Here is a 23,317-nt window from a genome sequence, read left to right as displayed (position 1 = left end):
GCCGCTTGCAGCTGACGTGAAGATTCGTGAGCAGGTAATAAATGCCCTGTATTGCTTCCTGCTTATGAAGCAATTGGCAAAATACAAATTTACATAAACTGCCCATGGGCGTCTGTGTTACGACTATCAGCCAGTCTTGAAAGTAATGTCATTGAAGTTAATTTCTGTTCCAAGCTGCTTTCTGACCTTGATGCAGGCGCTCTGGTATTAGCATGTGTATGGCACAAGCAGCACCGCAATTAAATACCTGGGGGGTGGTGGTGGTGCTGCTGGGGGATGTCTTAAAGCCTCTAATCAGGGAAAAGGTGAAGCCCTAACCCGGTGCTCCCCGAAGAGGCCTCTTTCTTGAGCAGCATCCTCCGTTCTCCTTTCCCCCACCTCGGGACCACAGGAAACGCGAGCGCAGCGAGTCCTCTGGGCAGACAGCTGCCGTGGCTACTTCGGTGGGGAATCCTGCTCTGGGGCGGCTATGATACAACCACTGCGCTATCCTGTTAATTAATATTTATGATAGGAGGTTTGCGATGGCCGGCCTGGAAAACTTTCGTTCGCGGGAGATCGCTGACGCGCGCTGAGAGAGCCGGCGTGGGCGAATCCGGCGTTGCAGCCCGGTTCCTGCCTCACGGAGCAGCTGAAGGGATGAGTTAGATAAATAAATAAATAAGTAAGTAAGCAAACGAAGGAGTGAATAAGGCGGCAGGGCCTGGGGCGGGGACTGCGGCCCGGGGGCGGCCCCAGCGGTGGCGGCGGCGCCCGCCCTCTGCGCGGCAGCGGCGGCGGCGCTGCTGGCTCCGGCTCCAGCCGCAGTCCCGGTTGCGGGTCCCGGACCCAAGCGCGGCCGGAGATGGAGGACGCGGGCTCGGTGGCGGCGCGGGTGGCTGCGGTGTGGCTGGCACTGGTGCTGGCCCTCATCGTGGTACCGTCGGCGCTCGGTGTGTCGCTGGGCATCTCCGAGGCCTACATGTGGCTGCTGGTGCGGACCCTGGAGGTAGGTGGGGAAGTGTTTTACGGGCTTGCGGGGCAGGGGTCCGGCTTCAGTCCTTCACTCCTTCTCCAAAGATGAGGAAACAACTGTAAGAGAGAGCAAAACGATGCCGGTGCAGCCCACGGGCAGCATGACGCCGATCAATACATTATTACGGAAAATAGGTTTTGTCACGTTTGATCTCGTTCCACGAGGTTTTCAGCCAAACCTCGCTAATGCGCTTCGGTGCCTTCAAGGTCTTTGGTGCTCTGCTAAACAGCAGCCAACCACCTAATAAAAATGGCATCGGTTAAATGCAGCTAAAACGTGGTGTGTTAAGGGTTTTGGTGAGGATGCATGTACTTGAAGTGTTTTTTTTAGTGTGCTTGGAGTAGGCTTATTCTTACCTAGTTTAAATGGTATGAGGGTAACTGCTAAGGGTTAGAAAACACAGCTGTGGCTGTTTAAAAAAAAATCAGATAGCAGAACTGAGGAGCTAAAGGTCACACCAGCCGGAGGGAACAATGCAGATCACCTGGAAAGATAGTCTTATTTGAACAACTTGCCCTTACCTGTGATTACCTGCACTGCACATTCTTTATTTTGAGGGCATTAATCATTATTTTGAGTGTCATCAAATGTCGAGACAGGAAGCAACTCAAAATGTCTCAGGCGTAAGTGTGGAGAAGCATCTGACAGCATTTTCATGATAGTGGTGACCTGGTAGGCAAAGTGTAAGGGAGGAGACAGTGACAAATCTAGAAGAAGAAAATGGCAAATGTTACCTTTGTGTGTGGCATGGCTGGAGTTGTTTTTGGAATAACATGCCCAGTTCTGCTATCCATTTGTGTATGTATACGTATATATTAAAAAGAGAAGCTAATGACAAATTCGGAAGAGTCCTGGGAAGAAGAAGAAAGAGTGAAGAAGGTCAGTCCGCTTAGACTTAGAAAAGCAAGGTGCACATGTGAATCCTCTGAGCAGCTGCACGGGGAGAACCTCTCAAAGAAAGCAGTTGGTTACGAAGCTCTAGTGCTCCTTGATGCTGGCTCCCGCTCTGTTCAGCGGCCTGACGGAGAGGTGGATATTCTGCCAGCCGGCTCCACGCGGCTCCGGTCGGAGCCCGTTAAAAATGTGTGCTGTCGCATCTGGTTTCCAGCCGCCAAAAACAGTGGCGGTAATGCAGAGGTTTAAATACGTAGCTGCTGGCCGGGTCTGGTTGGCCGGGTCTCTGATATCTCCTGGACTGCTGCACTGAATATATATGGGCTTTCTACCAAGCAGCCATAGTCTGTTTTGTGGCTGCGTTGAATCGCAGGGTGCTACAGTCTGATGGCCGAGACAGATGCTGCAGTCTCTGACGGCTGAGACGTTTTCCAGCACAGCGGTTAACTTAATAGCTTCCTCTTTGGCTTCCAGCCCTTGCTTACCTGCTGCTGTGCCCAAAGGTGGCCTCTTGGGACTGTAGGGCACTTGGGATCACGCTGCTGCTGCCTTAGTTGCCTCTTTGATGGGCAAGGTGGAAAGACTGGTCAGTGAAGCGGTGGTCACTCGTTAACCCCAGCTAAATATGGCGTTATTCTCAAGTTTGGCCTGCTGAGATGTCTCCCCCGTGTTAGCAGAGTCGGGGCCTGCAGTTGGCGATTGTGCAGAGTTTCCCGGTTTCTACAGAGCCTGGTAGTGTTGGGTAGTGACGTTGTGTTTACTGGAGCTACTCTGATAGGAGGATCTGAGCCTGTCATCTGGGGCACCGTAATCCAGGGAGTGATGAGCTGGGGAGTCAAAAGTTCACTCTGAACTACACGGTGTGACCGCCGGTCAAGTGTCGCCTCGGATGTGACACGGCATGTGAGTATGAGTCTGTGGCGCGCGGTCACCTCCCAGGCTGCAGTACGGAGCGAGCGCAGCATGGTACTGGACTTGCGCTTGAATTTTTTCCTACTAATAAAAATAGACCAGTTTGTGCTTGTCTCAGGGGAGCAGATGTTTGTTTCCTGTGCAACAAGCGCGTTCCTAGAAGAGGTGGGGGGTGGAAAAGCTCGTTTTAGGAACAGAGCGTTCTTGTGCTTTGCCTGACACTGCCAAAGAGGGAGATCGGTCGGGGCACAGTAGCTTTTTTCTCTCTGCCAGGCTGCCTCCGAAAGGCACATTCTTTGCGCGCGGATGTGGTGCTGTTGAGGACGTGCTCCCATCAGACTGCCCCGTGGGCTGCGTTTGCCTCCGAAGGGATGACCACGTTTACGTGGAGCGTATTTTTCCTTTTGGAGTGGGGAAAAGGAGTGGAGAAGTGGGACCAGCTATTTGAACGCCAGAGGAATGCAGCGCAGCAGGCAGTCTACTAGCTGATAGAAGTCCCTTCCTCCCACTATGCTGCGTAGGTGTAGTGACCTTGAAGTATAATGACCTTCCTTCTGAATTTTCTTGTCAAACTAAGTTAGCTTTTACGCAACTGCTTGCTTTCCTCTGCATGCTGCTTCCCTTGCAGTGCTACTATCGTGACGCCTGGTATTGTATTGGCATATGACTTTTTTTAGAGATGTTTCAGCCAGATTTAGAGATGAGAGCCAGATTACTGCTCCAAAAGTTTCTCTGCCGGCTGTTCGCTCCTGTGAGGAGTTTCTTCGGGCTGGCGAAGTTCTGCCAGGCCAACACTTGCAAAATCGTTTACTGCTGAACTCCTGCCCGCTCTTGAAATGTGGGGGACTGCCTCTTGTCATGGCCACAGCGTGTTACGGCTCTCCTTGTTTGCTTTTCATCACCTTCACATGGTTTCCAGTTCTGGATTTTGGGCGTCTTGATCTTGCTCTTCCCCTATCTTGGATTCTGGTTACCTCTTCCGTAACTTCTGGCATGAGTTGGGGTTTATACAGCACCTGCAAGCGTGCCCTTGGAGCTCTCTTGCCGAGGAGCGGAGAGACTGCCCTTTCAGAGGACAATCTGTCTTGCATTAGGGCTCATGGACCCACCACCACCACTTAGCAATCTGTCCTTCTGTTTACGCCAGTTTACAGGAAACTCGAAGGATTAGCTTATGCAGCATGCTTCAATATTAGGCAGTAGTGACGGGTGCTCCGGAGCGGCGGTCTGTGCCTGACAGATTGTACCCAGTAACCAACAGACTTTCTCCCCTCCCCACCCCAGTCCGCTCTTTTCCTGGGGATTGCCCAGCTCTCTGATATAGCAGGGTTGATTTGTCACTTAATGCTTGTGTAGGCTCTGCCCCGTTTGCTTTTGCTAATTGAGAAACACTTCTTGCATGTTTTAAATCATGTGGCGTGTGTTACTAGTGAAATCTCGGGCAACTAGCTAGCCTCAGTGAAATGAAGTTATTAGGCCTTTGGGAACAGCTGTGCGAAAAAATAACATCTCCTTACTGCGTGCTGTTAGGACTAACTGTTGCTGGTTGCGGAGCTTTGAGTGTCCCAGTCCCATGCTCTGTTGGGGCACACAGCTTCTGGGAGTTTCGATTAGCCCAGAAAGCATTTATTGAGTTCCCCCCCCGCCCCGAGCACTGTAAAATGCAACAGATGCTGGGAGTCATAGACATGTTACATTCATCTGGATTTAATAGTGGCCTCTTGGAACAGAAGTGATTTCAAACGGTTTATTATGCCGCCCTGCGGAGATCCTTCTCCCTGGACAAAGGTGGCATGTTATTCCGTAGCAAGGAGGTAAAGCCAAGGGTGCTCGGGCTAGAGATGTGGGGTGAATACACCTCAATTTGAGAATAACGTACCCGGGGAGGGGGAGAAAGCACCATCCAGCACCTCTGGTCAAACTCCAGGCTTGGGCTGCGAGGGTGAGGCGAGATGGGCAGTCTGCCCGGAAGCACCCAGGGATGCGGCTCTTCCTGGTAAACCCCAGTCGGGGCTGCAAGCCGCAAAACGCGATGCTAGGTCTGACGGGGTGGGGAAGGAATACAGAGGATATGTGGGCTATAAATATGTGAATCATTATGGGTTTCCGCAGTTTCCTATTTAATTGGCTGCTTAGGCAAGCTGTGCTGACTAATGTCCGCGTCAGCAGAGGCCTTTGTAGCTGCGTAGCTGGTGTCCTTCAAGGACTGTCGGGGCAGAGGAGAAATGGAGAACTCTGGAGTAGGAGAGCAGCTCCAGAGCATGCCAGCTCAGGCGCTAACAAGAAGTATCTCTTCGAGAGGAGCCAAATAAGAAGGACACACTCATGTTTACAAGGTTTACAGTGGCTTTGGGAACAAGAAGTTAGGAAATCGCCTTGTTAATCTTCAAATATGTAAATTCCCCGGATGTATTAACCTAGACCCTCGTCCGGTGCCGGCCCTTCTGCATATTTTGCACAGATATTTGTTAATAATCAGTGAGGTTTGCACCTAGGTAAGGTTAGCAGAGCGCTAGCCTTGGTGGGGCATAAGGTGAGCACTCTGCTCTAGCATCAGTAATTTAACTCTCCATCCTTCCGGCCAACAGCACCGACTGGAAACTGCTGAGTTTCACGGCATGTAAACACCAGGATTTCAGAGGCTATTGATAACTAAAGGCTGTTCAAAAACAAAAAGCAGCTGTATTCAAATCTTGTCTTAAAATGCATGAAGCTTATGTAAAAGAAGCTACTTGGCGTTTTCATTGCTGATGCTGGGTGCTTCCTAGTCAAGTTAGTCTTCACTGCCTTTTGGGTACTTGTCCACCAAGAAAGACTTGCTCTACAGCTCACGGTGTGTACAGAAACATTTCAGCAGCTGTTTTGAGGTGGTGACAAAGAGGTACCATCAGAATGAGGAAAAGATGGTAGAAGAGACCGCAGAAGACCTTTTGTGCTCATGCCAAGACAATTGCTGGCCTCTGCATTGTTGTTTTCTTCTCCTCATTACAAAGCAACCCAACAATTAGTATTCAGGTTTTGTTGCGTCAAACACCACAGCATTGTGTGGGAGATGCTTTAAAGTTGTTCTGTTGGTATTAACCTTTGGAAAGCTTGGAAGCAGGAGCGCTCACTTAAACCAGCGCATCAGCCTTTGCTCTGAATGTGACCTGCCAATATCTTTAAATAGGAGAACATCAGTGATCTAGCTTCATATGACTCCAGATATTTAATGATATCCTCTTTTGTAACGATCAAGCATTGCTGTTAAACTGGAGGTGCTGTTTAAAGCTGAAGAAGGGGATGAGAAGCAAAGCTCCATCTGCTAAGAAAATAAGGATAGTTTCTAAGATGTTTGTAATAAATCAAGTTGTGATGGAGCCTAGCAAAATATCATCTAGATATGCTTACGTGAAATGATATGTCAAATTTGGCTTTGGAGATGAGTATCTGCTTGGAGATGGGATTGTTTTTGGACGGGTATCACAAATGTGTAACTGTTGCCTCTGAGGTCTAACTGGACCTTTCTTGAGTAATGTGTAGTTCCTATGTACAAGGGTAGTAGTGCTTTTGACATTTTTTATGTAGGCTGTTGACTTGCTGTATTTCTCTTTAAGGTGTTAATAACTTAACCTTTCCTAAAGGTTTAGGAGGGCAACCTTTTTAGGGAAAGGTGGATATGTTATTCTTACCTTGTGAAATGTGGTGTAGTGTCTTCTTCAGACTGTGCCTGTGTGTCGCTTAAGCATGCAAGCCGCTTCACGCACCCTGAGCAGCTGAAATGTCGCAGTTTTAAAGCCAGACCTGTGATGATATTTGCACAGGTTCTGCAATCATGCAGCTTTCTAACTCTATGTATCAGTGGGTAGCTGCAGAGCCCTTTCTTTATCATCCCTTCAGGAGCTTGGGGTTTTATATTTCTTCCCTAAAACTGCTTCAGGAATTCCTGATAAAAGGTGAGGTCGGCACCAAGGCGCTTGAGGCTGCCTGCTCAGCCAGCTCGCGGGCTGGGAGGAAGAGCCCCTCTGATGTGTGTCAGGGTTGCTGATAAGCAACGTATCTGAAAACCCTGCCAGGCAGTTTTTTGCTTATCTTCCGTGTAAAAGCAGAATGGGAGGCTAGGCTTTGTAATTGTGTTTCGAGATGCTCTAATTGGATAAAGTATTTTCCCCTGTGTGGTATGAATCAGGTTATATTGTGGTAACTCTTTGAAGCACAGGGCTGTGCTTTAGTATAGGAGCCAGCTGGAATGGCAATGGGCAGTGTAAATCAGTAGGTAGTAGGAAGGAAGGGAAATTGCTCACGCTTCTGCATGCGGTGTCTTTTTTTCGAGGTAAACTGACTTTTGACTTGATCAAAGTTAAAAATTTAACTTTGATGAAAGTGCCTTTATTTTAAGTGCCTGAGAATAAGAGGAAGGATTAGATTAAGTAAACTTAAGTAAACAAGTCTTGCTCTTTGGTGGTTAAAACATGCACGGTCTTGGGAAATAGGACAGATTGAGAGAGAAAGAAAGCTGGAGGAGAGGACTTCAGTCTGGTCTGCGTTAGGAGTGGGTAGGCCTGGGTCCCCTGGGCCCCTGAGAATGCCCTAACACTGCTGGGCAAGAAGGGGAGATGATCTTCCTCCTGCTGGCTGGTTTTATGAAGCATGCCTAAATCCCCTGGGAAGTCTGGTGCCAAAAATAAAATTGCCTCAACTGTTGACTTGTGGAGCACAGGTCAGTTATCCCCTGAAACGGCCTATGCAACCTTTGTACGGGGTGCCATGCTGGTACCATGCTTGTGGTGGTGCTCCATCTCCTGGCAGGGCAAGGGTGGAGGGCAAAGGAAACTCTGCCCTGGAGATTTTCTTTCTGCCCTTAAAAGTGGTGCTTAGACACTTTATGGTGGTGCTGCAGCTCTTTGAAGTTAGGTAAGCTTGTGGACTAGAAGTCAGAGGAATTTGGAATCACGAAAGTCCTTTTCAGAGATGGGTAGATAAACACATCCAAACAGTAGAAACCTGTTTGGGTTCCATGACCCCATAGTTTACATTTGCTTTGGGAAAAGTCCATTGCAAAGCTGAGCGTTGGAAGACACTGCTGTGTATTTGGATGTTGTAAGCTTTTGAGCGTTACAAAGGCATGTCTCCGCAGCCCGTGTCCTCATGGTGTTACAGACTTCTGCTCAGTCTCAGACTTTTACACTAGGTCTAGCATGAACTGAGCTTGCTTACAGCATGATTTCTGTAGCAGGAATGATCTGCAGGGTGTTCTTCTGAGCTCCAAAGGGAGAAACTCTTCTCCCAGATTTTGCGAAACGAGGGGTGGCAGCACTGTGTGCTGATTAGCAACTTGAGAGGATTTGCTTGGTGAAAACTCATTTTCTCTGCTCGTGTACGTGGCTGAAGCTCTGGCTTTTCGGTGTAATAGAACTGGCTGGCTTGCTCACGAATGTTCTCATCAGTTTAGTGTAGTGACTCAAGCCTGGTCAGAGAGTGGTTATATCAGCATATTTGCTGGTCCGCATGCGCCCCAAATTCAGTTAGTAGAGGAACTCCAGAAATGGAGCTATTCTGAGTAATTTCTTCTGTTGAGAGTGTTTTGCTTTGCTATTTCCTAGGACATGCATGGCTGTAGCATTGCTGAGGCTCTCGTGTAACCAGAAGGTACTGAGCTAGTCCTGGAAATAATAGTTCCTGGAACAGCTATTGCCTCAGCAGCGGAAGAAGTGAGAGAATGAGTGAAGATGTTGGCAGGGTAGGTCTTGAATCAGCAGGGCCGGGTGCAGTTAGCAGTCCTGGCAGTCTGCTGTCTTGGGAAGTTCCCTGGTGGAGATAACCTTCAAAATGCAACTGGATCCCCAAACGCCCCACAGCTCTACTGGCGGGAAGAGGTGGAAACTGCATGGTTTAGCACTGGCCTGATGCTTCCAAGAAATCTGGTTGTTGTGATCTCCGTTTGTGCCCTGCTGTGCCTGCGCGCAGTCACTCGGGTGCTGGGCAGGGTAATATCCCAATCCCTACCTCCGAGCTAGTTTTTCTCAGGCTGTGTGCCTCTGTTGTCTATGAAACACCCATTGTAAGTTCTCCTGGAAATAGGATGAAGTTATGTGTGGGAGGATTAATATTCTTCACAGGCAAACACAAAGTCAGGCATTATTTGCTCAGCTTTCCGTGCTTCTCGCACCCAAACGGTCTGGCAACCCTGTCCAAGGGCAGAGGAAGCGGTTTTCTGCTCCTGTTCGTTAGAACTGACATTTTAGCCTGATTCTCTGCTGCTCTTAGCCATGAAAATGGCAGGAAATGAGCAGCTGCAGGGCAATGGGAAATTTCAGTTATGCCCAACTTGGAAAAATCTTGGGTGCAGTAGTCTTCTGAGCAAAAGCAAATTTAAACAAGGCTTCCCACGCCGGCAAGTGCTGTTTGGTTTTTCAGTTCCTGCAGTTCCTCCCAGGAGCGTGGCCGGGCCGGGAGGCTGGTAGCGGAAGGTTTCTTTGGAGGGTGTTTCCTACCGGCATGCAAGGTCGTTGCTGGTGTTGCGACTCTTTCAAGAAGTGAGCTGCTTCCAAGGAGCTGCAAAGCCCCGAGCTGGCTCCCTGAAGACAAGGCTTCCCAGGTGAACCGTCTGAGGCACTGGCTATCACTAGGTCGCTTTTGAGTCGTGAGGTGTGTTCGGGCAGCAGTTCTTCAGAGGGACGACCCGTGTTTGCGTGCGTGCATCTGAGGAGGATGAGCAGGTGTTACCAGCTGAAGAGATTCCTTGAAAGTCGCAACCTGTCTCTAAGTAACTGTCACTTCTTAGGAGACTTGTTGGAGTGACTATTAAATGCATATTAATTATGTATGTAATAAGTAATAATAAGTTAACAATACGTATGTAATATTACAGCTGTGAAATTAACTTTTCTTTCTCTTCAACAGTGGGCCACCATCCGGATAGAAAAAGGTGTCAAAAAGGCACAACCGCAGATGCTCAAAACTCCTGTTGCTAACGGTAAGAGTCAAGTCATGCTGCTAAGACTTGCATGCTGAAGTAGGGGAAAAATTTCAAATGAAGAAGTAGGTGCATACGTGAGAGTGAACAGGAGAGGAGGTGCTTACAGTTAGATCTAGTTATTTTGAAATACTCCTGGCACAAGAAGTGCTATTGCAGAATGAAACGCTTCTTGTATCGGCCTGTGTTGAATGGCTGAAAAGCCTGAGGGATTGAGAAAACAAGGCTATGAAATAACAACATGTTTAGTCAAACAAAGCGGGGCTTGAGATGGAGACTGTTCTCCGTCGAAGGAAGCAGTCGTGTTGCAACACTTGCTTTTGTCTTGAAGCCCGCTTTTGGGTCAGTGCTGACAAGGCTGCTGGCCGTCAGTCCTGACAGTCTCAGATTTCTAAAGAGATCTGTGAGCTTAGCGGGAAGCGTTTTGAAGTCCAAGCCCAGCACTCTTCTTTCACAAGCTCAGTGCTTTCCTTCTGTTGTAGGACAGTGTGTGTCGCTTTACTTTTTTCCTTCCTTTCTGTCTGCTTCTATTTCCCTTTTGCCCTTCTGAGTTATCTCAGCATTTGCAGACAAACTTCTTAAACTCCTTTCCTGTAGAAAGACAGCTGAATAATTGCTTCATATTTCCTCCTTTACCCTCATTTTGAAATTACTTCTCTTACTGTATCTTATCCCACACAGCATGTTGTGGTAGGCCGTACTAGGTCAGAGTTGTCTGCAAGAGGACTTTGGAGCTGTATGTGCAGCAAGAGTAGCCTGAATTTGCACGGGAAGCTAAAAGAAGGGGAAGGCTGAACCTGCCTTTGTAGCCAGCACTTGGTCTTCTCCCATTTCCAGTGTTCATATTTACATTGATTTCTAGAAATGATTTTTTAGAAATGATTTCTAATTTAATTTGTGACTTTGAACTTGGCAAGTGAAAATATTAACGTCCTGTGCCAGTTGCTGGTCACTGTTTCGGTGTTTTTTGTCTTTTTCTGTGGGGAGTGGGATAGCCAATGGAAAAGACAAGAGAGGCTAAGGAACCACCCACAGCAATGCATGTCCCCCACTGGCCGTGCCTCCTGGCTTCTCAGTGATGCTGCTAGACTTTCCCTTTCTTCCTTGGAGGGTGATAGTGTCCCTTACTTGCCCCCGTGAATGTCTTCTCCTGCACTAAGTTTTGTAACTTTCCAGAAGAAGCTTGTCACGAAGGGGACATGATGATTCCCTTTTTCATGGGGTTGATTGGAACCTAACTCCTCCTTACTTGAGGAAAGTATGGGAAAGGGGGAGATTTTGTAGTCTCCTGTACCAAGCTGTACTCTCCATTGTGCTCTCAGGAGCTTTTTGAGTTGTCAGGATTCTAGTCAGGAGGGGAGGGAAAAAAAATAAGATAGGAAGCTTGTGATGAGCATCCTATCTTTCTTACAGAGGATCTTTGACTTCAACCGGATCTGGGCACGCTTACTGCCTCTTGAGGCATGGCTGCTTCTTCTGTTCCCCCTTCAGTCCAGTAGCCTGTTTGCTTCTGAAATCCTGTCCTAACTCTAAGGACAGGCCCAAATGCGAATGATCTCTGTGCTCAGTGTAACTGTGGTTATGAATGCTCTGCTAGATCCGAATAGATGTTAGGTAGGTAGCACCAAACACGGACCTGCATTTACAGAGATAATTGTGCATGTGCTGGGGCTACTAGAAACTTGGTGGAGCAGCAGCATGAATCGGAGATGAGTACTGCTCAATGTCTGTGTTTGCAGCTGTCTCCACATTGAATTTCTAGCACTGAAAAAGAATACGGTACCAACTGACTTGTGATTAGGTGCTCTGGGCTCCTGCATGTGGATGAAACTACTTGGGGACCGTGGAAGGTCTAGGCGTAGCAGTGCTATGTTGGAGTTGGCCCCTGAGGTGTTAGAACATGAGCAGGTGGAAAGGCCCAACTGCGTTATGCAATATTTACTGAGGGAGGAGAAATTCCTGATGATAATAAATTGCAGAGTGTTGAATAAAACAAGGTAAAGGTAAGTGCATGCATGTGTGTGTGTTCAGGGCTATCTGACTTGAGGAGAATTTGTAGTACTGCATCCTTCCTTCCTGACTGTGTCCAATCATCGCTAGGAGGTGGATTAGGAAAGGAGAGGAGAATCACAGATATGTGTGAAATGACTTGTTTCCCTGTTTTCAGGGCACTGTTCCCTGGCAGCGCAAAAAATGTACCTTTTCCAAAGAACTTAAAATCTAGTGTCACCTGGTTCTTCAGCATGACGACCAAGCGACAGCGTGACTGAGGAGGCAATACCTTTCACTCCAGTACCAAAGTCCAGTGTCTTTTGTAGCTGTCAGCAAAGAGAGCATCCAATGCCCCCGCAGTGGTGGTGTGAGACAGAGTAGTCCCAGGAGAAAGGTCAGCAGCTGTTTCTGCTGAGTGGGGAATTATCTGGTGCTGGCACTTGCTGTGTTGCCTGTGTCAGAGGGCAGCGTGTCACACCCTGGGCCCAGTTCTGTTGGGTGACACTCTGCTGGACAGGGCTTCAGAGGCTGGATGTGCGTCTCTGAGTAGCTGGCTCTCGGCTGTGTGCGTGGGTGTTGATAGTGGGAAAAGGCAGTGCTGCTCTTTAGTTTGTGGGATTAAAAAAAACACCAAAACACTATTCGGTTACAAGTTTTGCAAGTGTCCTCCACTACAAGAAGGGCTTATGCGAATATGCAGCTGTAACTAGGTAGTGTGAAATTTGAGCGTGGTATAATGAGCTAATTAGAGTATGAGAGCTTGAGACTTAAAGCTCAAGCGCTCGGGGCTTGTGCAATAACATTGTGAGTATTGGGACAATTGCATCCATCTCTGTTACAAGTGATGTTTGCTGTGCTCCTGCATCACCCTGCCTTTTAGCTGCCTCTGGCAAACTCAGCTCTGCTCGTGGCCAAGGGCTTAAAGGCCATTAAATGATACTCCTGGTTAGAAGAAAGCTAAGTATATCGCTGGAGCAGCGTGCGTTTAATTCAGTGCGTGATGCTACTGAGCTCTTGGCAGAGTGCTCCTCACCCCTGAGGCAGCGTGCGTGCCGGCGGTATGGTGTGACAGTCACACAGCAGGCCTTTGAGAAGAGAGGTTACAGCAAGGGCATCCTGCCTGTGCCAGCCGTGTGCTTAACTTGAACCCTAGGCTCCCATGCGCTGCACCTGTGGCACTTTCAGCCAAGAAGTAGGAGCCAGGAGCCTACAAACCTTCCCCGGATTAGCTGTGACCTAAAAGTTGCCTGCATATGTATTTGCACAGCATATATATTCCCAGAGTCTTTCCTTTCACGTGCTGGCAAGACTTTCCTAGGAAGTAGGTTTTAATTCTGTGGGATGTGAATTTATGGGAAGGTGCTGTGTATTTTGAGACAATTGGGTGCCTCCTCCTTCCCTTACCTCAAAGCCTGCATCGAAGGATAGAGATTATGCAACCTGCCAGAGGGAGTCTGGAAGAGCAGTGACCTGAACTTGGACCTCTGTAATCCTTGTTGAGTATTTCAGGCAGTGGCTGTTCTGGAGAAATGCCAGTCTAGATTTCTTCAGTCATTGGCCTCTGGAGCTAGACTTGCTTACCAGACAGCAGCTACTTGATCTTTATATTTAGCTTATCCCATTTGCCCTCCTTTCAGGGACTCTGTGAGAAATCAGTGCATATCAGACTGGCTTATCAGACGATAAATTAAAAAAAAAAAAAAAAAAAGGTACTTAACTATTTCTACTGCAATTCTGAACTCTGCAGTTTTCCCTTGTTTTGTCAGGCGTTATTTGGGCAGAGTTCAACTAAAGCACAAGTGTTAGTAACAAAATACATTATTATATTAAGGCAGTTTTAGGCGCGCATTTATCTGACTATCTTTTGGAGGGTTTTTCTTTCTTTAGCATATACTATAATAAACAAACAAAAAACAGTGTAATCTTGTCTCTGCTCGTAGAAAAGATGTGTGCCATGAAGGAAGGTAGATGCATTTGGTCCAAAGCTGGTCCTTGCTCAGGTGTCAGGTAGCTGTCGTGGTGTGGGACATCGACAGGTAACAGCAGAGCAGGTCTTAGCAGAGCATGGATGTGGGAAGCCACAGTGCCCGACAAGAGCCAGGGGCCTAGAAAATAGGGAAGCCTTCACACAGGAACATGAATGCCCTTAAATATACACTTTAAGAGCACTGGGAGAAGAGCTCTGAAGGGCTCAAGTTCTCACTTGGTCTTCTGTGGAAGCACAAGATGGTTTTGGATAAAGTTTCTGAGTTTATAATGTGACAGATGGTGGAAAGGGGTTGGCTTTCTTTCTTCACCTTCAGTAGGCAACAGAGCTGGGTGTATTTGCTGCTCAAGGGGCTTATGTGGGGAAAGGGAGCTGTAACCAGCCTGCCGAACAGTATACGTTGTTCGGCTACTCATCTGATCTTATTGTCATAGCTTTATTATCAGAGCTCTACATCTATCTCCTGGAATGTTGCAGAGCAGCAAGTAATTTGGAGGATGGCTATTACTGTACAGGATTATTTTCTCATATAGATACGCTTTTTTTTTTCCCCCCAAGGTATCATAGAAAGAGATGAAACCACTATGGAGAAAGAAATTGCAGGTCTGCATCGAGTGGACTTTGAATTCTCCGACATATTCTATTTCTGCAGAAAAGGGTTTGAGGCCATTGTGGAAGATGAAGTCACCCAAAGGTTTTCTTCTGAAGAGCTAGTCTCCTGGAATCTCCTCACAAGGACTAATGTCAACTTCCACTACATCAGCCTGCGGCTGACTATCGTATGGGTCATTGGGGTTGTGGTGCGGTACTGCTTCCTGCTGCCCCTACGGTGAGCTCACGGGTGCTGAGGGATTGATTATGTTAATCTGGGAAGCTGTCAATGTGTATCTTAGGAAAGATCATCTGAAGTTCTCTAGCAGAAGAGAATATTAGCAGAGGCCACCTGTGGATATAGATGGTTAATTGGCTTAAAATCTTTGGCTAAAAAGCCCCTCGCAACATTTATCTTTGTGTTCCCTATGCAGAGTAGTTTAGGACAAGCGATCGTCTTTTCTGTGAGTATTTACCCGAAGTCACGTGGTTTGACAACATAAGAGTAAATTGGGCAATCTCTAGTTCAACTCTGACCTTCAAAGCATTAGGGTGTCTGATGCTGTTGCCTTTGCTGCACCATGATTTTGAGCAATATGTGGCAGGGAGCCATTAACAGTGGAGTTACAGAGAAAGAAGTACATCATGACTGAGGAATAACTGAACTTCTGCGATCCGTTTCCATTTTAAAGGGGAAGGTGATATTAAAAGGAAGAAAACTAATTATGCTGCTTTAATGTCTGTTGTCTTACAGCTTTACCCTGGCCACCGTTGGGATTACCTCAATGATCGTAGGGACAACAGTGGTAGGACAGCTGCCAAACAGCAGGTGAGAAGTGCGTGTGGCCTGTGTGAGGGACAAACTAGCCACGTCAGCAGCACTGCAGTGCGGAGAATTCGAGATTGAGACTGGGCACGTTTTGACAGGTCATGTGCCATTGATAGTACACGCCATCTACAAACTAATGTCCTTGTTTATGGTGGCATTTCAAGCTCGGGCAGAGACTGGCTTCTTGCCAGGCTTGGCACTGAGGATGGTGTCTTCTGATGGGCCCCTCTTATGAGAGAGGTGTAAGAGATGTTAAAATTTAAAAATGTCGCAAAGGCCTTGGGGACCAAAAATCTCATTGTCTTGGGACTGTCAAGTCAAAGAACTGAGGCCCAAAACAGCCTTTCAGATAAGATGCTGGTGATGCCCATTCCTTCAGGAAAGGAGGAAAGAGCTGTGTACTGGCATGACCTTGTTACGAGTAGTGAGGAAGACAGAAAGAAATGAGAAGATATTTTATATATATATATATTATATATATAATAAATGAAAGACTCCTGCTTTTAATCTACCTGACGGAAAAGTAGTGTGGTATCCAGCTAAGTTACTAAGACATGCTTCTCTAAAAGGGCTAATGGGAAGAATAATCAGAGGAAGCAATTTGAATTCAGTGGTGTTTCTTAGGGGTCAGATATGATAGTGAAGCAGTGTCCAGCCAAGGACAGCCCAGTAACACGCAGAAGGGTGTAGAAAAGGGCAGGCATAGCTCTGTGTGGGGACAATGCCAGAAGTAAAGCAAAAAAAGAGGTTGGAGGTGGTGCTGAATTGTTCAGGTCTCCCTCCCTCTCTCGCCATCTGTCCGAGCTGTAATTCAGAAGAGGTGTTGGCATTCCTATTCCGTAGCTGGGTCTACGCGCTAAGGTCAGTCCTCCGTTACACACCAGCGTTTCTGAGGCACCGATCCTGGGCTACTTTTTTGCTAGGATAGAAAATATCCAGCAAGGAAATTTCTGCCTTGCCTGCTTTTTAAGCAAATAAGACTAAGGGGATGACGTATCTTAGCTGAGCTGCTGTAGCAAGTGAGTGCTCAAGCTGGGAATACCCCTTCCCTGTGCTCTTGAGTCCCAGGAAAACCTCCCTTAGCCTCAGTTCTGAGACTGGAGAACATTGTCTGTGTCTAACTGCTTTTCAGGATGCTCCACAATACTGTGTTCTCTCTCGCAGTGTGAAGAGCTATCTCAGTGAACTTGTCCACCTCACATGCTCCCGGATCCTTGTCAGAGCTCTCTCCGGTACTATCCATTACCATAACAAGTGAGTGAGCCAATGCTCGGGTAGCCTAAGCATTTGTGTATAGCTGTACATGCATAAGTATCCTTGCTGAGATGGGGCAGATCTTTCCTGGCCCATAGGTCCACGTCGCACTAGATGCTGACTCACCTGGCAGTTTTAAAGAAACGCGTGTGTAATGCAGTTTTTCCTGCACTTAGTCTAATAACAAATTCTGTATTCGCAGGGAAAACAAACCTCAGAAAGGAGGCATTTGTGTGGCCAACCACACGTCACCGATAGATGCAATCATTTTGACAAATGATGGATGCTACGCAATGGTACGTGGAGGTTCATGATGAGCGCAGAGGAGGGAGGGAGGATGCGAAAGGGGAAGGCTATGGGACGTTGGTTGTGGAGTTCAGTGTTTAACATAGATACTAACTATAAAAGCTATGTTGAGTATTAGTGGGAAAAGTATAAATTTTGCTGAAATTTGATTACAGGGAAGTTTTTGTTCTGATAAAGCTATCCTGGTGATGTCAATGCCAGGTTCTTTTGATATAAAACCTGAGATATGCTTTTACGTCTGCTTGCAGACCTTTTCAAGTGAATGCATTTTACTAGTTTTTATTGGTATTTCCCAATCCTGATTTGCAGTCTCCAGTAGGCTTTTTTTTTCTGCTTTTTGCTTTTTTTTTCTCTTATTAGGGATATAGGAGAGGGAATTCTACTTTCCAGGAGTCTTTTGTGCTAACATGTCTCGTTGGGCTTGCAGGTTGGCCAAGTTCATGGCGGGCTGATGGGAGTTATTCAGAGAGCCACGGTAAAGGCCTGTCCTCATGTCTGGTTTGAACGCTCAGAAGTTAAGGACCGCCATCTGGTGACAAAAAGGTGAAGCGTGAGTTTGAGTGGCGAATTGTAGGGGTAAATGTAATTTTAGTATCAGCTGATGCTTGAGGCAACAAGTGCAGGGATTCTCAGCGCAGTAATTCAAAAATCAAGGATCTAGATTAGGAATTACTCATCTGGAAAGCCAAAAGCCCAAGGAGCCTATGAGGTTGCTGTGAGATATGGCGCTTGCAACCTCATCATCCTGTGAGGGCTCAGGCTGTCTTGCAGAAATGTCTTCTGTTGGCAGGGATCACATCTAGTCGTCTTACTGCAAATGATGGCTGCTGCTTACCAGCCCCGATCCTAGGGATGCCAGTCATCTGTAATGCCATATTACTGTAGGCTTCCCTATGAATACTGGCATACAAAGATAGGCACCCTTCATAATTTTTGAAGAACTTCTCAGATTAATTTTATGACAGGTTACCTTCTTGATCACCTCGTCAGCACATCCTACACGGCAGGACGGCTCTGGCAAGTCATCCAGGTGCTGTCAAGGGGTAGTGTGAGCTGTAGGCATTAGCCACCTTGTCTTTAAGAAATCTAGTGTTAGGTAAGCAGAACCCGAATTGACCGTTTCACCACATTGTGGATACAATTTGAGTTCAGTTTACAGGAATGACTTGATGGCATGTATTTGGCTCTCCTGATAGTCATTAGCTAACAAAACAATATGCAGGAAAGAAAAGGAGATGTTTCCTCGATCTAAAAGCAATAGGAGCAGTTCTCAGAGGGTCTAAAAGGCTACACGAAGCTTCAGATCTGTTACAAACAGAATGGCAGGTACAAATTTGTCTCTAGTATAAAGCTTTGAATTCTTTATAAATATACATAAGTAAGGCTTTTTTTTTTTTTTTTTTTCCTTTTCCCTTAAATGCACCTGCCTGGGGAAATAGAACTGGAAGGGAGCTGTTTTTAAACTTTTATTCTGCTTCCACAGACTGAGGGAACACGTGGCAGATAAGAGCAAACTTCCCATCTTAATTTTTCCGGAAGGTAAGAAGCTGAACAGCTCTTTCTCTCAATTTACCATAATCTCATCTCATCTCATTGCCTTGTCTTGACTTCTGGTGCTCTAATGGAGCTGACCCATGGCTTAGATTTTTTTATTAGGATTTTTTTTCTTCTTTTTTTGTCTGTGTGCGTCTCATATGAGACTTCACAAACTGTGCGTTGGTGTTGGTTTGCTACTGAAATGTGGCAGGCTGTTTGAAGCAGTGACTTTTCCTCTTCCGGACAGGCACCTGCATAAATAATACGTCTGTGATGATGTTCAAGAAGGGGAGCTTTGAAATCGGAGGGACGATCTATCCCGTTGCAATTAAGGTAAGGGGAAATGAGTGCTTGCTTAACTTGCAAATGGGTCGGGATCTGTTTCTCTCGGGGAGGTGGGAAGCTGTCTCAGCCCAGCTGCTAATAAAAGCCAGAGCTTAACTGAGGCAGGGAGGCAGATGGAGCGAGGGGGAGAAGGGAGCAGGAGGCAGGGAGAGAGAAAGAGGGGCAGACTGGGAGGAAGGAAGGAGAAACAGAGAGGGCACAGAGGGCGGGAGGGGGGATAGAAAGCAGGGAGGAGAGGGGGGAAAGCAGAGAGATGCAGGGAGGGACAGCCAGAGGGAAGGGCAGAGAGGGAGGGAGAAGCAGAGAGAGATATCGATCCTTCAGCCCATGGAGCTCGCTGCTTCAGACTCTGGCGTGCAACTGAAAGCATCCCCCTGAGATCCGAAACAGGCTGCGGTGCTCTGTGAGGATGTGAGGAAATGGTTTTACGGTTTACTTCCTTTTTTCTTTTTTCTCTCCTTTTCTTTTCTTTTTTTTTTTTTTTTTTTTTTTTTTTTTTTTTTTTGTGATCCTTTACAGTATGATCCACAGTTTGGAGATGCATTCTGGAACAGCAGCAAATACAACATCGTGAGCTACCTGCTGCGAATAATGACCAGCTGGGCCATTGTGTGCAACGTGTGGTACATGCCACCGATGGTTAGAAAGGTAATTTGGCATATATGGTTGACTGTCTGATTGCTATTTAAGATCCACACTGTCTCTGCAAGCATTTTTTTTCCCCTCTTTCTCCCATCTCCTATCCTCTCCACCCCCAAATCAAAAGGATTTTATACTGGACTTCCAGTGTTCATTTTGTCCCGTGACTGAGCTTTGATTTTTATGAAAGATTGGCAGGATTTGTGCTGGAAAAAGGTGTGGAATGCAACCTGCTACTGTCAGCACTGCACTAAATACTCCAAAGATAGCAGTAAACATACTGCTATTTACAGTAGCACTGCTGCTAATGCTAGCTAGAGTTAAGGATACGTTAATAGTTTGCAAAATTGTTCATGAACACATTGTGTTGTAGCAAAACTTTCTGCGAATTTCAACATTTTGGGAAAATGAGCTAAATAAATACTACATAGGGAGCTCAGATTATGTTGGCATAAGAAGGGAGGAGGGATCTTTTGTCACCAAGCTAATGTGATGAGGCCACAGATGTAAAAAGCTCAAAGGAAATCTGTCTCAATTCAATTCTTTCTGACCTCATTATGTTGAACTTAAAACCTTTGAAGGAAGGAGAAGATGCCGTTCAGTTTGCCAACAGAGTGAGGTCTGCCATTGCTCGCCAAGGAGGACTGACTGAACTTCCCTGGTGAGTAACGCTATCGTTCTTAGAGTATATGGACTATCCTGTTACTTCTTACAGCTTGTGATTCAGAGATAGATCTGAAGATCTATCTTTGTGATAGATACCTTTTAAGCTCGCTTTATTCTGGTCAGGAGAAAACAGCAGAGTAACTTTACTCGCACATGCGGACATGGCTGAAGAAAAAGACCGCGGAGTGTCTTTGGCAGCAGGTAGCTCCTCTGCAGTGACTTATATCTGAAGGCTTTGGGCATTTGAAAAGGATCCCCTCACAGTAGTTTCTCATGCTGAGATTAAAGTTGAGGTGAAGCTACTTGGCCACAGTGACAAACAGTGAACAGTAAAATACAGGCCTTGAAAGTCCCTGATGTTCTGACCTCCTCATAGTGTGTGCTACTTCGGTAAGAAGTTGAATATTAGAAGACTGTATAAGCTCTTATCTTTATTGGACCATAGAAAGCAAATGCGAGAACAGGTTACTGATAACCAGAATGGGCAAGTTGTTAGAGCTATAAGGCCCAGCTGGCCCTAGAGAGGAAATAATGTAAGGGACAGCTATGGTTTTCCACAAGACTGCCACTTTCCACCTTTATGCTTTAGGGAAATACTATCCCACATAGGCAAGGATTTTCATTCAGTTGTAGGTGCAGCCTGGTACCAGCATTATTCTCATCTAATGGGCAAAGCTTTAAACTTGTCCTGTGTATTCATTAATATGGAATTAATATGGCTTTGGGTAAGTGCTGTTTTAATAAACACACTTAAACTTGTATTTGTAAGTTCTGAAGAAAAACCTCCTGAAACATGTTGTAGGACAAGACTCCAGAGTAGACTAAGATACTTGACAACAGTAGTGGTAACAAACTTGATGGAGTACCTCTCTCCTGCTCTATTTCAGGGATGGAGGCCTGAAACGAGCTAAAGTCAAAGACACTTTCAAGGAAGAACAGCAGAAAAACTACAGCAAGATGCTAGTAAGAAATGGATCAATAGGAAATCTGTCTACAGGAACAGAGTCAGACTGAATGGTGGTTCTCTCAAACCAATTTTGCACAACTAGCCTTAGCAGGAATAATTGTTTTTTAATTACAAGGAAAAAAAGAGCAACAAAATCCCTCTTGTGATGTGTGCACATATTCTGTGTGGCTGGTGCAGAGCCTGCTAAGGGTAGTGTTTCTGTATCGCGCTCTCTCCCTTCTACCCCCTGTTTTCTTCCTCTGCTGTCCCTCCCCATCTTCACTGTAAGCATGATGATGCACTGCTGTATTGTGGTTCGTGGTATCAAGGAATGGAGCGTGTGAAGAATTAAGGGACAAAAGCAAAAAAAAAAAGCACTGCACTACTTTTTCTGAATTTGTAAGGATGAAGGGAAGTACACTGAGCAGGTGCTGTTAGAACACTGGCTGTGCAGATGCTGCTTGTCCATGGTAATTGGAAACTTTAAACATAACAATTTTGTTTTCTCCCTGTTGCTCGCAGACTACTTGTTGTAGAGTTCTTAACATAACATGCTTTAGGGTGGTGTCAAAATCAAAGCTGACTCTGGTTACCTTGCCCTGGATGTGCATGGAGGAGGGGAGCACGGGCTGAAGGAGCTTCCCTGCCAAAAGCACAGCTCAAGGACTATGAGGAATTGGGCAGCCTTGTAACATGGAATTGCCTTTACTAAGAACTGCTCTCTGAGGGGAGATGCAAAGAATGAATCCTCAATTTACCTGTCTGCTGCTAGTATTTAAATTGCTTTCTTCCAACCAGGAGAGCTGTCTTAAAGGTAAGATACGGTAGGCCGCTGAATAAGTTAGGCTGTGACAGATGTGTTCTAGGAAGTGGATTTGCAAGACTACTTTTCTGCCAAAATGAAAAAAGAAAAAAAATTACTGCTAATGGCTTACAGGTCTTAAGAGTACAACTCCAGAAGCACATTTTGTGTTGATCTGGGCCAGGAATAGCTATCACAACTCTAAACAGGATCTATAAGTCATCTATGATACAAGAAGTGGCATATTCAAAATTACAATGTATTGCTGTCTCAATGTAAAGAGAAATAAATTCTATATTTCTAATGGGTCTTGTGTGACATTTATGTTCTGTTTCTGTGTGTGTTTAAATGAAATAGTTGTACTTCCTGGAAACTTAGAGTCATGGAAACTTAACTGAAGCACCATCTGTAGTTGAACTCTTAGATGATTTCTAACATAACTTTTTCATTTTCTTTCCTGCAACAGAGGAAAGTGTCTCTTCTGTCTAGAGAGTAAAAATGACTTGCACATCATGCAGGCTGAACTTGAGATCAGAACGTGAAGTCACCTGAGGGAGATTTGACCAATTAAACTGTAATTAACTCTAAAGCAACAGTGAACGTCTAAACTTGTTAGAAACAGTGAGTTCATTTGTAAGTCATCTTTTCCTAGAGCAGAGAGGTTTTTTTTTCAATTTATACTGAGCAGAAAATACTGTTCCAGAACTGAGAATTGTGACTTAAAATCCTTGGGTCTTGGATATCTGGTCTTGAAACCCACTGGAGCTATGTGACTTTGGAAAGAACACTGGGATCTAACCTTTAGAAAAATGCTTTTTGGTTTAGCATGATGGGCCCTTTTAAGAGCAAAAATGTTTATATTGAGAGGGTTAGAGGTGACAGAAATGCAGAAAGGCACAATGAAGCAAGTTTTTGCCTGATTGGAACTAATTCAACTTTGATTTGAGTTTTATTGTTCCTACTAAGATGAACTGGTCGTGTGACCTCTGGGCTAAGGAATTTGGTCATAATTTCCAGATGCCTGCTCTGAGGTGGAGCTTGGCCCTGACTTTCTGTAGGAAGCTTTGTGTTAGGAAGCCCTTCTTTTCTGCAGGTATGTGTGTATAGACAGACACAACATACATTCTAATCTCTATATTGTTACATGCGTATTACTCCATAGAGGAAATACGAAGTAAAAGTAGGTGAAGTTTTAATTCCTAAGCAAATCTTCATGGTCAGCTTACGGCCTGACTGTGCCGCTGATTCCTTCCTGTGTTTGGAGTTAATCATCAGCAACTGAATTGCATTGGATTATGAAACCCTGCTGTGTTCACGGGAGTACCCTTTATTTATAAGTGTTTACAGCACCAGGACTCTGCTTTGACTATTGCTTAGGGCAAAATTGGCTTCCAACAAAAAAAAAAAAGTCCTGTTAAGTGAAAGGGTAATAATAAGGTAATACAGTGGTGGTGTCATCTAGGAAGCCCGGTAGGGTTGTGTGACTTTTTAAACCTGTAACTTCTACGAGTGTGCAGATAACCTCTACTGAACAAATTGTTAAATAAAATCTGTCTTCCTTTTTTATTTTTATTTATTTATTTTTTTTTAACTGGAGATACCGTACCAAGAAAACGTGTGGATAAGCAGTAGCAGTACAATTTACGCT

General features: G+C 45.9%; 1 protein-coding gene across 3 annotated transcripts; it reads left to right on the top strand.

Moving 5' to 3' along the window:
* Window positions 1-737: 737 nt before the first annotated feature.
* LOC134139671 (glycerol-3-phosphate acyltransferase 3) lies at window positions 738-21,977 on the top strand. Of its 3 annotated transcripts, none has more exons than XM_062574356.1 (12): window positions 738-988; window positions 9,704-9,776; window positions 14,314-14,584; window positions 15,101-15,175; window positions 16,340-16,429; window positions 16,632-16,725; window positions 17,163-17,278; window positions 18,219-18,274; window positions 18,519-18,604; window positions 19,136-19,264; window positions 19,837-19,916; window positions 20,809-21,977. In XM_062574356.1, the coding sequence occupies exons 1-12, from the start codon at window positions 845-847 to the stop codon at window positions 20,933-20,935; spliced, it is 1,341 nt and encodes a 446-aa protein (XP_062430340.1). In that variant the 5' UTR covers window positions 738-844; the 3' UTR covers window positions 20,936-21,977. The 3 variants fall into 3 exon arrangements, with proteins under 3 accessions (XP_062430340.1, XP_062430341.1, XP_062430342.1); XM_062574357.1 differs by lacking the exon at window positions 738-988 and adding an exon at window positions 2,819-2,875; XM_062574358.1 differs by lacking the exon at window positions 738-988 and adding an exon at window positions 3,104-3,338.
* The last annotated feature ends 1,340 nt before the right edge of the window (window positions 21,978-23,317 follow it).

Source organism: Rhea pennata, chromosome 4 (assembly GCF_028389875.1).
Source record: "Rhea pennata isolate bPtePen1 chromosome 4, bPtePen1.pri, whole genome shotgun sequence".
NCBI lineage: Eukaryota > Metazoa > Chordata > Aves > Rheiformes > Rheidae > Rhea > Rhea pennata.
The sequence above is the reverse complement of the archived record's forward strand: the minus strand, read 5'-3'. Positions and strand labels throughout refer to the sequence as shown.

Bases quoted from the DNA above. Each gene is read 5' to 3' on its own strand.
- LOC134139671 (XM_062574356.1), top strand. From the start codon at position 845: ATGGAGGACGCGGGCTCGGTGGCGGCGCGGGTGGCTGCGGTGTGGCTG. The intron at 9,777-14,313 runs GTAAGAGTCAAG...TTTCCCCCCAAG, and splicing joins CAAAACTCCTGTTGCTAACG to GTATCATAGAAAGAGATGAA. The intron at 17,279-18,218 runs GTGAAGCGTGAG...CTGCTTCCACAG, and splicing joins CGCCATCTGGTGACAAAAAG to ACTGAGGGAACACGTGGCAG.